Genomic DNA, 17,353 nt, shown 5'->3' on the forward strand with positions numbered 1-17,353 from the left:
GTCCATTTTTAGGCAGGAGCTTAACCAGCTTTGTATAGCAGTCAGATGCCACCGTCTAAAAGGTGCAGGGCTAAGTATATGTCAATAGTTGTGTGAATAGAAAAGCCTTAAATGTAGTATATTACAGGCTGATCAGCAGGTCGAAGCAACGCTTGAGTGGTGGTTCTTCAGTGGAATCGGCTGCAGTTATGCAGTGAAGAAGCGTGACCAGTAGCACTATGTGTGAGAGGCACCTACATCAGTTAGACTGAAGTTGCCTATATATAAATAAGTAGGAAGTCCCATTTGAGGAAGTATCTTTTTGGCACCGGATATCAGTGATGCCTCCTATGTAGAACGCTGTGGAGTTTGGAACTGTGAAAGGCTCAGTAGTGGCCAAGACAGCACATAGATCCAAATAGAATGTAGGATATAGATGTAAACACTCTAGATGCACTGACCTGGAGAGGTATCTCTTCATGTGGTGATGTTTCCAGCTCCAGTGGTTACCCATCTAACACTTGTGAAGCTCCTAATAGCTGTGGAGCTATAACATACAGTCAGTTATGTGCCCTTATGTATACTCACACTGATGGATCACTGATCTAGATTGTCAGCAGGCAGTTCAGGTATTGTGGCTGTGTTTAGCTGAGTTATAGGTGCAGGATGGTCACTTCCAGTCCGATATAACGATATAGCCAGCAGCTCAATAACCAACCCAGCCAGGCTAATGAGAGCGGGCCGCTCCAAAAAGACCACGGAGCTATGGAGGTGAATCACCTGTAGGCTTTGATGAAAAGTGTTCCATACACTGGGACTGGATGTCACGGATGGCGGGGTCTGCCGCAAGGAAGCAGGGAAATCGGATCTCTAAACGCTCCGAAGTAGTGTGTCCAGATGAATGGTAAAATCAATCTCTGTTATATCTGCCAGGAGCTACCGACGACTACGATGCCGCACACTACAGATCCTCAAGGCAAGTAGGCCTCAGTCAGATTATCAGTCTCCAAAGCCAACTCAGGAAAATGACGGGTCTCCCGTTAGTTGTAAAGGGATCCCTCAGCCATTAGCCACCCGTTTTGGGGTGTAAATCAGCTCTGATCACTTCGATGGAAGGCAATTCAGATAAGTCTAGAATGGAGCTGAGATGAAATGCGTCCTACCAGTATGGCTGACAAGCCACAACCCCTCCCCCCAAAGTTTCTTTTCTTACTGTGACAGCTATTGGATTTCTCCCTTGGATTTGATGTGTTACCACATTCCCAGCTGCTTCATTGGTTCCTGTATACAGTTTATTCTGCCTTCCATCCTACTTCTGATTTGGCACTTAGCTGAGTTCTTATATGAGATCCCGGCTTGGCTGACCTAATGTCTCTTTGTGACATAGTGGATATCTGATTCATGGAGTGAATCCAAGAAAAGGAACAGTCCTCTACAATGTTCCAGGAGGATGTCTACTCTTCCAGAAGGACTCCCCAAAATTTGAGAGCCTCCTGTACAATCCGGGAGAGTAGGCAAATAGGCCATTATCACAAGCAATTGGGCGCCCATGCTTTTTCATAGGAGACCTTATTTTCTATCTAGCAGTACAGCAGTAAATTCACTGCTGTGGTACTTGGTGTAGCCATAACTTTTATAATAAAATAAAAATAATCTTCCCTTTAACCCCGCTACACTATACAGCCTTAGGTAGCATGCCACCTATGCACCAAACTCCATCTGGCAGCACACATTGCACAGTACTATAGCTTCCAGCTGGTAGTGCTGGACACACTCATGGGTGGAGCTATACAAACCGGTTTGGCAGAATAGTACAGGCTCATAGGCTTTATTTGCAAAATCTCTCTTAAATTATTTTTCAAAAGTTGTCAAATTGTAATTATAAATTGAAAACATGAATTGTACTGTGGAATCAGTTGAAAAATGGTGACATTTCTAGAGACAAAAACCTGGGACTGTCCCTGGAAATTAGAGATAGTTGGCAAATACGCCTTATGCTTTACTTTCCCAAACCTTTTGTAATAAGAACGCGCCGTAACACATTGAAAACTAGCAATGCAGTAATTCAGACAGTGAACACTAGAGGTCCCTCTTTTAGAGCCGAACCTGCATAAGTGAGAAAAGCGCGTAACCGTGTAGATCGCGAGAAAGAGCACGTTGGAGACACAATGATGTGCGTAAGAACAGTGTCAGCTGACCGGATCACGTGAGTGTACACCGGGAAGTAGAATTACATTTGATATCAGGCGATACGAGCAGACTGGAAATATGGAGGCGGCTCTGGAGCAGCACCTAGAGGACACGTAAGAGTCTTATGATAAAGACATGCAATCGTCATCTCTTATTATATATGTATCAGATGTGTAAAATAAGTTCTTATTACCTGGTGGGACATTGGTGCATTATTTAGACCTAAACATAGCGGGTTGCGTGCAAAGCAAAAAAAAACCCCGAAATAATCTGCTCAATTTAGGTATTTTACACCTTTTTCTCTATCGAGTCAGTTGATACCCTCAGGTAAATTTTACCTCCGGCAAGTTTCATTGTATGAACTGTAACACATATTCCTTGTATTATACTACTATAGTAAAAGAATAAAGGATCCCTGTACTAGGTTGGAGAGCTGCAGTTGTACTGGGTTAGCTTTATGAAGCATAAGTTAAAAGGAATGATGCTTTATTTATCATCAGAAAGGGGCTAATGCCAAGCAGAAATCTCTATGGGTTGCCACTTACACCAGTCATTTTAAAGACAAATTTGGCTTTTCAGAAATATTGTTTAGTACATTTTTTTTTTGTTATGCACCGAAACAAAATTCTGCTTAGAACACAACTACCTTAGCCTGGAAAGATTGGAAACCAGTGTCTGAATGACCGGTTGTTCGTAACTAAGTTACAGAATTGCTTTGTACATGAAATAAGTGACATGCTATGGTTTTGCTATTTAGGACTCTTGTCCCTTGTCAGCCTTTGAGCCATTGTATAATATGGTTTTTACATTATGTGATGGTGGGGATACTTTATTATTATTATTATTATTATTATTATTATTATTATTATTATTATTATTATTCATTTTTTTAATTACCGCAGAGGAAAGTCTGCAAGACAAGCTACACATTTCGTTACCAAGGAGTTTTGGAAATTTTGTACTTTGTCAGTTGTCAAGTTTTTGATATACCGGTACTTAAATTTTGGCAATATTCTGATGAACACCTTTGTTTTTACACACTGTGCAGATTCAGTTGTTCTTGATGTTCATAAGAACATTGCGGACACACTTTTTTACCATTGCTAAGGGGAAAAGTAATGCTCATTTTTGCTTGCAACTCTATAGGACATGAGCAAAAATGAGCATTACTTCTGTAAAATAAAAAAATTTGCATGAGGTGTTTTGTGACTGTTTTGGAGGCACTTCCCGTAGATATTTTGAGAATTGAATGCCCCCCGAAGGGCAGATTCGATTGAGAAAAAAATCTCATTCATTATTGTTTGCACCACAAAGAGGTGCGAGCAAAAATGAGCGTTAATTTTGACCGTACTACTGGTAAAAAATGAGTGGCTGCGATGTTCTGAGGAACATTGCGACCAATTGAATCTGCTCCTAAGAATGTCATGTAACACAAAAATAGGTGACAGCTTTATTTTAACATTACAATTTAGAGTTAAGATCGGATGAGTCTCTTCTGTTATTTAAAATGTATTTTTAGACAAGTTCCACTTATTACCTAGTACCTCACTTGAACTGAATTTATGCTTTCTAATGTTTAAAAATAACTAAAATATAAATTGTTTTGTCTTAAATTTATACTCTGTATGTGCAAGAAAATAGATTTAGTTAAAAGAAGTGTACACTTTAAAAATCTGAACTTACCTGTGCATATTTCACCAGCATTACATTCAGTCATGCTTGCATGCAATATATAGAGAAGTATTTGGTACAAGAAAAGTATTTATTAGGAAAGCACTCATAGAGCTATACATAGAAAGTTGTGATTTACCCCTTAAAATCTTACTTGGAATAGGATATATTTATAAAATTTTAGTCTTGTTCAGCACCCGTAGAAAATCCATGCAAACGGGGAGAATATACAAGCTCAACACAGATAAGACCAGGGGGTAAATGTATGAACGTCCGATTTTTTTTCAACTCGTCAAAAAGCGGTGACTTTACAGTGAAAATTTAAAGCGGCGATGGCTTGTAAAGGCAAGTCACCGCTTTAAATTTTCACTGCAAAGTCGCCGATTTCCGGCGAGTTGAAAAAAATCGGACGTTCATACATTTACTCCCTGGTCTGGAACTCTAACTCATGACCCAATTGCTGTGAGGCAGAGGTTCCTAAGCCACTGAGCTGCCCACATCAGAAGATCATTAAGCCAAGTAGTCTGAGTCTAAAGGTTGTTATAGAGGTCTAACAACTGCTTCCTTTAGTGTTTCAGAAAAAATGCCTGCCTGTAAGGTGCGGTGTGCTATTTGGCAAATTCTGAACCCCTATTAGAAGGGGTTTTTTTTGGGAGGGGGGGGGGGGGGTGATATGATGCAACCTTAGGGTAATTTCAGTAATGTTTTCTACATCCAGAGGTTGAAGCTAGTCAGAGAGACCAGAAAGCCCACATTCACAAGCTTGTAAACTTGGCACTCATTTGAAAGCACTGTTATAATAGCTAAATGTAGGAAACCTTATGAGCAAGCTCATTGCACTTTAACTGGGAGAGGGTTATATTAGACTGCATAGGGATTAACCCAATAATCTCATCACTGTGGGTGGTCTGGGCTTTTTCTTCTTATTTAATTTACTTCATTTTAACTTCTAAGGAGGACACTTATATGCATTAACAGTGTTTCTCCGCTGCTTCTGTGACTGAAAGGCACTATATTTCATCACGTTAGAGGCAATGTCTGAACTTTGGTCACCTCTGAGGTCACCTGAGCAGGAAAAGGCTGTATTTTGTAAATGGTACAGCCATTTCCAGTATTTTGCAATTCTTGCAGATTACCTTATATAATTACATAAGATAGCTATTTCCTGTGCTAGTGGCCAGACAGGAAGACCAACGTAGATGATCGGTGGGCTCCAGGGTGTGAAGTCCCCCATAAGAGAGAGGAACTTCTCAGTCATCAGCTAATGCTGGTGATTTCTAATTTGTTTACATTTTTATTTGATTTTTTTCATTTATAGAAAAGGGGGAATAAAATAAAATTATGAATTGTTCCTGCAGACAGCTGAACAAGCATTTAACTGTAATAGAATCCAGTGATGTTGATTCTCATGGCAGACTCTATCAGTATAACAAGTCAGTAGAAGCTATGAAGATGGCGCTGAAAGTTAATTCCATGCTTAAATGTAAACTTTTTTTTTCCCTTCATGTAAACATGTCGCCCCTTCCTCACTAACCATTGTAAAACTTTTGCTTTGTATCTTTCTTTGCAGGATGAAAAATCCATCGGTTATTGGAGTCTTGTGCACTGATTCACAGGGATTAAATTTGGGGTGTAAGTCTCTAACTAATGACATTAAAATGCTCTAGTTAGGGTTTGTGCATTAGGCATTCACATGCATGTGAGCTGTAGCCTTCTCTGGTATCTTCCAAATTAAGTTCAACCAGAGGTTGAATGTTGTCATTCATGATGATCATCGCTTCCTACATGGTAACAGTACATGTGCTCCCTGTGCATGTGTGGAAGTAAAATTAAGGAGGGACATCCACCCACTGTGCAGGTATCAGGAGGGCAGTGTATACAGGTGTACACCTGTTTTTTACAACCTCTTCTTTCTTTGAAGGTTGTGGAAGTCTCTCTGACGAGCATGCTGGTGTAATCTCCATCCTCCCTCAGCAGGCAGCTAAGCTTACATTGGACCCCACTGATGTGCCTGTTGTCTGTCTGGAATCTGACAGTGGGTAAGCTACACTTACAGTTACTTTGTTTTTAATTAAAGTAATCAACTCCTGATTTTGGGTACATTGAAGTACAAGTTGTGCAAACCAACAAGTAACTCTGCTCTTGGAAAGATGCCATTTTATGCATCAGAGTATGTTGCATAATGTCCATCATCTGTTATGTGTACAGTGGCGACTTAAGTTTGGGCAGTTGTAGTAAGCATATAATTGAAATTCCAAAGTAGTGTAGAGATTAGCCAGACCATGAATGACCATCAAGTAGTTGGCAAGGCCAACATAACTAAGGGCTATCAATTGTCCAAGGTTGGATGGAGAACATTGTCTGTCAGGTTTTTCCACCCCAAGTAATATAGTATGGGCTTCAATTTTAACTTATGTTGATGATAACACATCTTAACATATATATATATATATTTTCTGTGAAAAATGTAATTCATTAGCTAATTCCATTTGCATCAAACATTCTGCATAACTTTACTAGAATGCAGAAACCCAAAATGTGCAAGCAGTAAAAATTGTAGAACAGGTGATGCAAGAAACAAAAATCTTAAGCTGAGGGTATGTCCATTGTGGTCTTGTGTCTTTAACAAGACCAACATTCTGCTTATCCCTTCTTGTATTCATGGGTACTGAGGCACAATTAAAGTTAGTCCCTAAAACATGGTTATAGGCTTTTCAGAGGGTGATGGCTGTGCATGTCACACTATATGAAAAATTCCACCATCTAAGGACCATATGCAGGTCTTCGCTGGGGGCCTGAAGCAATTAACACACAAAACAGTGCCAAACCTTGGTGCAGCAGTGTCTCTTTCAATTTCCTGTCACTTTTTATAGTGGGGGAAAAAATCTAATATGTCACATTCACCAGGGTTGGCATCTTAAGAAGGGTTGGTGAATAAATTATCCTTCACCTCTTCTTTGTCCTTTGATTCATCTCTTGCCCCTTTGATTCACCTAGCTTTTACATTATTTATTGAAGTTTATTAAAATGGCAGTAAACTGCATTGCACCAGGGAAAGGGATCCTAGGTAGATGAATCTATGTAGTTCAGCTTCCTGCAGAACATTTAGGTTGGCGCATTAATAAAGTGCAGGCTACAAACTCAACCCACTTGTATCCCAGAGAATAGGGTAACACCCAGTTATATGTCAAATGTATTCCAGCAGAATACTTCAGTAAACAGACATCTCTCACCTTTTTTTTTTTTTGAAGGACCTATATGGTGACTAAAAACATTGCTGTTTTTCACTGTAATGTTGAGGAGTCTCCTGATATGTGTGACATTAGCACCATTATCCTGCGGTATATGCGGTCAAACTTGAGCCACAGCATGAGATAGTGGGAGTATTAGGGTCCTCCTGCTGAAGCATATGTGCTAAGGTAGAGATACAGATGTAACAGGTACTGTATGAGAGAAGGGGTGTTCCTGACTCTCAGCCCCCCCTCAGCACACTCCTTTCATTTCCAAGACCTCCTCTCCCAGGGGACTCCAAAGTAAATTACACTGGCTGATGTAGGGCATTCAGAATAGATATTGATCTGGCCCCAAGACAGTGGGACAGCCACTATTATCCTTCTAAGTGCCAAAACACACCCACTGTTTAATGCAGTGATGGGCTGTAGGTGTAGCCCTCTAACCTTTTTATAAGGGTCACACATTATCCTTAATCTGAGTAATAAGTTAAAACAATACATTGAATCAAAGAAAGAGACATCACTCTTTAATAACATATTAGCAGGCATTGTAATGTAACACTTGTTTGTTACACGTTTTAACAAACACATCTGACAACTCAGTGTGATGGAGCTTAAAGCTGAGAAAAGGACAAACCTGGCATGAAAAAGGAAAGATTAGTTTAATATCATGGGGCCCATAGCTCATCCAACTTCTGTATGTCCACGTGTAAGCATGTTTAAAGTGGGAGAGTTTCACAATCTGCTCACTTAATGCATCTGAACCTTAAATATAGCACAGAATAGCGATGTGACGCTCCTATAAAACTAATTTAGTAAGATTGTGATATCAAACTCCCCTTTACAAACGTCATAAATTCGACTTGGTTTTTGACACTTGAAAGGCAAAAAAATCCTAAATCACAATTTAAAAAAAGTAAAAAAAAATCCACCATGCACGTGCCTTTTATCATTGAAAATATATCTTAAATTTGGCTTGTATGAAAGCCCTTTTTAGGTCTTCATTTTTTTTTATAAACGCTGACACACTTTCCAGAATGGCTTTAAAGCCATAGGCCTATCTTTGTCATAAACATGTTATGTTTTGATCATTTATCGTATGGCTGACAACATGAAAACAAGCATACTGTTTCCTAGAATTCCGTGTTGCCTTGATTAATACTTTAGGGATATTAGGCAATAATTATAGCGTGCAGGTACTGATAGGCAAACAATGTTTACAATGGAATACCCCTCCTGTCTGTCACATGACTTTAGTTCAGTCTAGAAAGATATTCTGACTTTAAGGGAAGCTCCCTATCTGCAAACACACATGAAATAAATAATATTGTATATTGGTAGCATATAATGTTATTAATCCAACTGTGTATTATTTCTAATTATCTGTTTCTGCATGATTACTCTAATACAGTAAATGAAAACAGATTTAGAGAATTAGCTCATCAGGATAGAGGTGACTACAGGGATGAAACATTGTGATCATTCTGAGTGGAGTTGCTGGGTGGATTGTGGGCTCATGCACATTTTGTGTTGTAAGAAGACATATTTACATGGGCTTTAAGGGGTAGAGGGCTGGGGTTGTACCTGGTCACAAAATCTTTAGCCCTGCAAAATGACTGACTTGTTATATATTTGGCCAATGCTTGCGACATATTTTGCACTATCCCAGACCGTTTATTTGTGCACCTACAAAAGTTTTTCAATATAAAGACAAATGTGACACATTAAATGCTTAATAGCCATAATAATGCTCATTTAGAATAAAAAGCTGTATGTGAATAAAAGGGGTGGTCCAAAACTCATAATAGGCAAGACTTTAAAGTGAAGTCCACCATGACCATTCATCTCTTAAACTGCATTATGCACATCCCTAAAGTAAGAAGTGGGTGTGCACCTATGTATAAGGCAAGAAGTAGATGCATTTGCAGAAAAGTTGTTGAATGAATTAAGAATTAGTTTTGCATCAACAATTTTCCTGCTTACAACTGTGTATTAAATCTGCTCCTGCATTACTATTTAGGTAAAGCTTGGCAAAGCTGTGGCTCTCCAGGTGTTGTGAAACTACAAGTCCCTGCATGTTCTGCAAGCTATCCACTGTCAAAGCGTGATGGGAGTTGTAGTTTCAAAACACCTGGAGAACCACAGGTTGTCCAGGCCTGATATAGGTAGAAATTAATTTCTACAGAAAAGTATTTAGGAGGGAAAAGCACAACAGAAAAACCTGTTGGGCCTGATTCTTTAAGAAGAGTGAGACAAAAAACCCGAAACCATGTTACAATGCAAGGGTTGCAAATTAGTTTATTATTTTGCACATAAGATAAATACTGACTTTTTTCATGTAGCACACAAATACTTGATAACTTATTAGTACACTGAAATGTAAAGTTGATCTAGGACATGCTCTAGCCAAACTATAAATCTGCCATCATATTTTAAATTTACATTTCCCTCTAATGCAACATGGTTTTGCCAAGTTACTCATTTTTTCTGCTTTACTTTCCTTAATGAATCTGGCCCATTGTGTTTATACACAGCATTTGCAAACACATGCTTGAAATACGTCTTTTTACTGCGCTGCTGCGATATTATGGAGTGGTTTTCAGGCAGTCTTTTTCATGCCAGCTCTACAGTAGTAATAATATGTATATATATTTTTTGTGGGTGTAAATGATTGGTGTGCCACCAGCCTTACTGTGTTCAAATACGTAATACGCTCTTCAAATATACACAACATCACACCTTTATATAGTGGTCTTCATCTTCAAGAGAATTTTAGTTCTCACTGTATAAATCGCCTTTCAAGAATAAATCGTCAGTTTTCCCTGGTTTATGTGAAAAAAAATTCTTTATACCCTAACAATACAATGATACAATGTATTCATAAATTAGGAAATATAGTTATATGCAAGTGTTGGCATTACAAATAAGCTAGTTATTGAAATATGACATTAATGCTAGATTCGCCAGGTTAAAGCAGGGTAATGTACAGTACATTGGCAGATATTACAAAAGAAGCAAGTGAAGATGAATGTAGAATTATTAAAGGTAACTAGTGGGTTACTCAAATTGTAAAACACTAACTTTTCATATTTTTTTTTTTCCCCTGTATAGAACAATTATGATTCAGAAGCATGACCGCCTGACAGTAGCAGTTCACAAAATGTCCTCCTAAGAGCTTCTTTATGTGCAGCAGATTGAGTATGAAACTTAACACATCACCTTCTCCAATGATTGTATATTAAATCTTGAAAGAAAAAAAACCTAACATACTGAAAAGATTTCTACCTAAATTGTTATAGTGTTAAAATGTTTTGTATTCTCCTGTCTCACGATTACTATTTCTAAAGAGTTATTATGACAAGTTCTCCAACCTTCTTAATATCGGCGACTCCTTTTTACTTAGTCAAGCCTTTGTGAATAACATATTCGGTATTCAAAGCTTCAATATGCTAATGAATAAATGTATGTGAAAGGTGGACTTGCACAAGATCCAGGTTACAAGTATGAATTTGCATACACCCTACATAGATATTTTCCTGTGTAAGTATGCCCTAAAAGGTAATATTGACTTTAAAACAAATGTAGTTTTGGATTTTTTTTTCTGTCGCCAGTCTATTTAATTTCAGTATACTTCTAGCCAATTCATATTTGATGAACAATTGCAAACCACTTGGTTCACTTTCAGAAACAATATTTAGTGATATGAAATGTCAACTTTTCTAAATAAAAAAATTATGCATAGTTCTTAAGTATTAACTACACAATGCATTGAATAACATTTTTTTTTTTCTGAAAGCCAAGTAGAGGTGTGTACATACAAGTGATTTTTATTTTTATGGGAGAAACAGGTTACAAAAATCCATCCAAACCAAAGTCTTGTACCGGAGATGGACCTAGGATATTCTACTAAATTTAGAAGGTGTGACATATTACCCAGTACTGGACATTAAGGGGATCACAATACAGAAAGTGCTCAACAATACTGTGAAACAGAAGGTAAAGATGACCCTGCCCAGATGTGCTTGTTATTTAAGTGGTGTGGGTAATATTTAATACATAAGGTAATCGAATTGTAACTGTTGGTTGGGAAAATGTCTCTGGCAACTGAAGGGCTACTGCCTTTTCTGGGCAGCTACTGGTGGTCTGGCATGGCTGGAATTGGGTAAAAACAGTGGAAGATGGAGACATGAAAGATTAATTAGTTAGAAATCTTAAGACAGTCAGAAATGTTGTAACTGTCCTTCACGTCATTTACATTAACTGAACTAATCTGGGTCTGCAGAAGACTCACCTTTGTGCTGCATGTGCTTATCTGCCAGCTTGGAGTAATTGCCTTCTATATTGGTTTGGTATTATGTTCATTGCTGGACAAAGCTAGGATACTTGTTCCTTAATATACTTATTTATTTTTTATTACATTCTCGAAAGTAGCAGTTTTTGTGATGGTACAATTAACATTACCTGTTTAGATTAACATTTTAGAGCTTTAGTCTGCTAATCAAAAGGATAATTCAAAAATATCAGCAATGTTTGACTATATTGATTACTGTATTTTTTTTTTTTGCACATTTTCAAGTATATTGTTGTGTATGCAAATCAATGATAAGTTATGATTAGTAAACCATCTTAATTGAAATTCACACAAGTGTTTATACATTAAGCAGAAGCTGAGCCACTTAAGCATTTAATTGTGCATGTACCCTCAAATCATATGTTCACAGCTCACTCAACACTTGGGGGGAGATGGTTCATGGTTTGTTGAAACTGTGTGTATAACAAAAGTTTATTATGTTCAGTAACCTTTTTACAGCTAGCCAAACTTTTATTTATTTTTTTTATCAAAAAGTGAATACAATGCAACAATTGGGTAAATGCATGCTAAATCCAGTGTGTACCTATTATAAGGATTGTATGCTCCGTATTCTGCTTCTGGGCTTAATGGACAAAGTCAAGTTTTTGTTTTGCTAATGGCTTCTTAAAGTACAGGCACAGAAGAGCCCTATTACAACTTTCAGGAGGTTGTGAACAAAGGCTACAAATTAGTATAAGCAGTAATAGATTTAAGTCACAATCACATGCACTCTTCCTGACAAGCTACTAGATACCATGTATTTTAGCACTTCTGCAGACCTGAATCTATTCAGTCTATTTTAAATTGAGTTCTCTTTTCTAGGAGGTCGGAGAAGGAAGCAGGGTGTGGTGAGATCTGACATCGCTTTTAGGGAGGGAATTGTCCGCGGAGTGCCTCCGGATCAGTTACGGGCAGCACTGCGCAGCAGTGTAACTCTGAGATATATAATCAAATTTATTATACATATATATACACACACACACAATAAGGTGTCCTGCTTCTTATACATCCCCTCTCCAGTTCTTAAAGGGCGAGTAAAATTAGGATGCGTTATATAATGCAGATATTTGTTTAAGTTAATGTAACTGAACAGTCATTTTCTATAACAAATTTCTTACATCACATTGTTCTGTTGATATAAATGACTTTGCACTGATCACATTCCCTACTGATTGTAAATATAGAAGTTAAGTGCTCCATCCAGAAAACTAAAAGCCTTAAATAGATTTGCTGAACCTATAGAAAAAATACTGAAAATGTATGCATTAAACACACCCATCCATTATTTTCAGTGTGGAAAGTTTGTTTCTGCATTTCCTCACTTATTGCGACAGGGACGAGGCTAAAGTGAGATTATGGTTAGAAAATAAATGTAAAAAAAATATAGAAGCATACAGTAGAAAACATTTTTACTTGAAGTATGTAGAATCTTTACTTCCCCTTTGCTCCCCTTCCTGCCCACAGCCAGAATATTATGTCTGAGGCAAGGCTTGGGCTGAACGGACTTCAATTTATGTCCACTTAATATGCAGCTCTATACACATAACCCAGCTGCTAATGTATTGGTTATAGGAATCCTGAAGTGTCACAATAGTGACACCTGCAGAGATTTACTTAAGAATGGGGAAGTTCATGGAGTTGCAAGATCTGTCTCCAATCTTCCCTGCCTGTCAGCTGCTATCAGATAAACCGAACCTATCAGTGCTGACAAAATGTGAAAAATATAAAAACAATTAAAAGACTAAATTACTTTTGTTTCTAGGCTCTGTATATATCGTATACCATACACGTTTGCTAGCCCTAGCTGAATACTTATTTTGTTTTCTCTGGTTTTATTAATTGCACTAAAACTATGGGACGAATCATGGAAAAGCTTTGTTTTTGGGCAAAATATAGTGATTTTAACTTGTGCAATGCAAATAAAATAAATCTGTCAGTCCTAAAAAAAAAAAGTTTTAGTAGTGTACACAAAGTAGTTACATTTAAATATTTCTTTAACTGAACAGTAAGAACAACTAAGGTCTTCACCCATTACCACCCACATAGTTGAGCCAATGTAGACAAAAGGTGGGCAGTAGTTGTGGCTGTGAGCGTCATTAACAGGCTTGTCAATGACAGCCCCCTGGTGCGAGGAGATGGTAGGAACCAAATCAATGTGATCATCACTCAAAATGCAGATAATGCTGTGCACTTTCATATTCTGTGCAGGGAGGTTACTAGGAAACCCAATTACATCACTATGTTGTCATTTTGGATTTCCTTAGATGTGGGTAAACCCTCTTAAAAGTGCAATGGAGGTCCAAATCAGATATTATATGCAAGTAACTATTGAATATACATACCGGTAATTAAAAAATAAATGAAATGCCTGTAAAAAGAATGTGAAGTGCCATCCATCAGTGTGTATACACATTCTGCATGGTTACGCATACAAAGAGGTCTCGCACAGAATAATTATCATGCCAAAACTTTTCTAGTGGTACCAGCCCCCTGATATATCCTCTTTTACCCACTTCGAGGTTTTATGCAGTGACAGGGTAGCAAGAGGGAAAAACATTTCAAATGAACTATCCCTGGACACCTATTAATTTTCCCAAGTATTGGGATACCAAGCTCATAACCTTTCAGGTTATATATCTGGGATTGTGCTATTTCTGTAAAAATAACTTTGAACAATCTGATGAATATCACCCCATATGATAGTATAATAAAAATATATTACAACTATGAAAAAAAAGCTATCTGTATCCAAAAACTGTAAAATATAAAAGGTTATTCCCTATGAGATATGCATATTGCCAGAATGTGAATTCTGGTTTAGCCATTAAGGTGAGAAAGCATCCAGGCATGAAATGGATAAATTATTCTATGTACTGTATGTGAAATGATGTTGCTGATACGTTACACAGCTCCTTCTCTTGTCAGCACTCTCCATGCTCTTGTTTTCCTGCTTGATGAATACTATGCTACATAAACTGTTAGGACAGGTGCTAAAGTACCAAATAATTTGTGTGATTCTTTCTGAAAACTTGCTCAGAAAATGCTATTGAGTTGTAATCAAACTTTTTTTTTTTTACATTGCTATTCTGTTGCAAGAAAACAAGTTTAAACAAAGGGCTGTCCCCATTTCCTGTATTAACCTTTTAGTGGAGAGTTTTGCCAGAGTCCCAACAACTGAAGTTGCCTTTTGCATGCTCCCACTGAATTGTAGCCAATCCATGTATTCACTAATAACTCATACACTATTACATTGAGGTAGTATAATGCTTTTCTTATTGCTTTTCCACTCCATAGTCTAGTCTATTGCATAGAATTTTACAGCCTATAAACATTTTTCTACATGAATGTTCATAATTATACTGTAATTGTCAGGTAATCTAGCCACATGATGTGTTCATTGCTGTCTTCAGGATACTAGTTACACATCTGTGAGAAATAGGAGAACTTAAAAAGGAAGAACCTCCCCTCCCAAAAAAAAAATAATCACAACAACCAATTTGATTAAATATTTAACTTTATTGTTTGTTTATTGACAAGCACTGAAAAGTAGTAACTGTACAGACTTACTGTTTTGTAATGATGACAAGTTCTACTTGGAGCATTATCAGTATTGGAATTCCCAGCCGATTCTGGATGAAGAGTAAAATATAACCTTTTCTGGTAACATTCATGAAGAACATGCAAAATTAGTTATTAACAAACATACAATATTTAATGATAGATTCAATTACAACTTATTAGAACATGAGCTGCAAAATAAAAATTAAAGGTTTGCATACTAACTTTTGGAAATGTCCTATACTGTATTCCAAAGGTTGGTGTGACATTACCCATTTTTCATGGAGATCTCATGTGACACATTTACATGATGTGGCTAATGAATATTTATGAACACAGCGCTTACATCAATAAGCAGGGGCAAGAGCAATTAGGTCAGGCATGTACCTATTTTGCACATCTATTCTTACTGAATAAATACTCTATTTACCAGTATGATTGTTTATTGCCAAAAGTCAGAGGATTTGAATACTGAAAATCTGTTTAGACAAATCTAGCCAGAGCATTAAAATCACATGTGTTTACAGAGCTAGCCTTCAATAGAAAAAGTAACAAGATATTCTTGGGTATGAGCTAAAGTAAATCAAACATTTTCTTTATTTCAAAGTTTGCATTGTGCATCAATTATGTTTACTGGGTGTGCCAGTGTGTGAATCCACCTATCTGTACAGGACATTTCCGCTAGGGTGGTGTCACATTTGCCATTTTTAATGCTACTGTAAAATATAGTGTGGAAGTGCTACTAGGATTCTTTATTAACTTTAATGTATTTTCTTAAACAGGTGCCACACAAGATGTTTGAGCACCTAAGGTAATTTAAAGGTAAAAAACAAAAAAACCGGATATAGCAAGTTGCACATGTGTTCAACAATGTTTAAAGCACTCAAATACATCATGATAGTAACTACTTACTTCCTGTGATAAAACAAGAAACCTGTAGACGTCATTAGAATTGTAAGTGCAGGCTTTAACAATTAGAGCTAAATGAGCTGCTTCTTGGCTTGAAAATGCATCATTAGAAGTGCAGGTGACACTAATTAGAAGATTGCAGCTATTTGCTCAGGATTTCACCCATCTCCCTTTATTATAATAATAAATAAAATAAGTATAATGTTTAGGATTGTGGCACTTTTCTATAAGATTTGCTTTCTGCTAAGGAATGGGGCATGCAAAGACCTATAGCCTGATTCATGTACCATTTGGTTTGGTTTAAGCAGTTTAATTAAATCTTATCAGTTGTCGGTTGACTTATGTAAATTCAGCCACTTTTTTTTTACCACTAATTTTTTAATCTGTTATGCAAATGACTCACTAAAATGTGAACCTGTTACTCAAACACTTGCTTTGTAGACAATGCACCTGTAAATTCATGGTGCACCTGTTCACTAGGAGGGATTGGAAGTCATCTGTGTCCAGAATATTTTACAATTTTCTTTAGTATTAGGATTGTATAAACAAAGGGCAATACCATGCTCCTGTGATAATACAACAGCGTTGCAGTTGTTCTTTAAGGATATAGTGAGATATAGGTTACTTAAACATAAGATAGAGTCCCTCCCAGAAACCAGAGTCTGGATTAAAATTGAGGCTGAAGGTCTGGGGCTGCTCTCACTGTCTTCTCTCCTATGGCTCCCAAGGTCTCGTCGCCCCAAATGTTTTCTACTCCATCCAGTTATATCACATTCATTATCCATTTGGGACGCCTCATTTCAAAAGTTTGGCCTATCGCCTCACCCCTTCCAGTTATTTAACTCCATGGATTTTCTCCCTTGACTTCATCCTGGTTCATTTCAGCCGTGGCACTCTCAGGGAGTCAGATTTCTCAATCACCTAACCTCCTCCACGACATTCCCTCAACTTTCTGACATTCAAGTTCACCTTCATATTCCCTCAAAGCACTTTGACCAGTTTTTCCAATTGCGTCAATTCCATAGTGTTGTCAAAGACCGCCTCTCATCCCGCCCTCTCTCTACCTTTGAATCCCTCTGCTTACGTCAATCTTCAACAAAAGGTCTCATTTTCTCTCTTTATTACGAACTTGCTTCTTCCACCTCAAATGTTGGAGGCCCACATGAACTGGCCTGGGAGCAGGACCTCTGTGAAGAGCTATTAGAGGAGGAATGGTCTGAGATATAAGGACTTGAGACAACATTCTCCATCTGTGTTAGAATAAAAGAAAACATCTACAAGGTGCTATATCGCTGGTACTATGTACATTTGCGTCTGTCGAATACTTCCTGACTCGTCTGATTGGTGTTGGCGGTGGTGCTCCCATGAGGGCACATTCCTTCATATATGGTGGTCGTGCCCAAAACTGTTAGGTTAGATTCATTCAGTGAATTATTCCCCTGGAGCCTAAATTTTTTCTCCT

At 37.6% G+C, this 17,353-nt stretch overlaps 1 protein-coding gene across 1 annotated transcript; it reads left to right on the forward strand.

Moving 5' to 3' along the window:
- Positions 1–2,174: 2,174 nt before the first annotated feature.
- On the forward strand, positions 2,175–12,709 carry LAMTOR5 (late endosomal/lysosomal adaptor, MAPK and MTOR activator 5). The gene is made up of 4 exons (XM_075195917.1): positions 2,175–2,282; positions 5,411–5,472; positions 5,762–5,879; positions 10,185–12,709. Exons 1-4 carry the CDS (start codon positions 2,248–2,250, stop codon positions 10,243–10,245), a joined length of 276 nt encoding a protein of 91 aa, XP_075052018.1. The 5' UTR covers positions 2,175–2,247; the 3' UTR covers positions 10,246–12,709.
- The last annotated feature ends 4,644 nt before the right edge of the window (positions 12,710–17,353 follow it).

This window comes from Mixophyes fleayi, chromosome 2 (genome assembly GCF_038048845.1).
Source record: "Mixophyes fleayi isolate aMixFle1 chromosome 2, aMixFle1.hap1, whole genome shotgun sequence".
Lineage (NCBI taxonomy): Eukaryota > Metazoa > Chordata > Amphibia > Anura > Limnodynastidae > Mixophyes > Mixophyes fleayi.

Coding starts and splice junctions, on each gene's coding strand:
- LAMTOR5 (XM_075195917.1), top strand. CDS start 2,248: ATGGAGGCGGCTCTGGAGCAGCACCTAGAGGACAC. Junction 5,473..5,761: donor ACAGGGATTAAATTTGGGGT/GTAAGTCTCTAA, acceptor CTTTCTTTGAAG/GTTGTGGAAGTCTCTCTGAC. Junction 5,880..10,184: donor TGTCTGGAATCTGACAGTGG/GTAAGCTACACT, acceptor TCCCCTGTATAG/AACAATTATGATTCAGAAGC.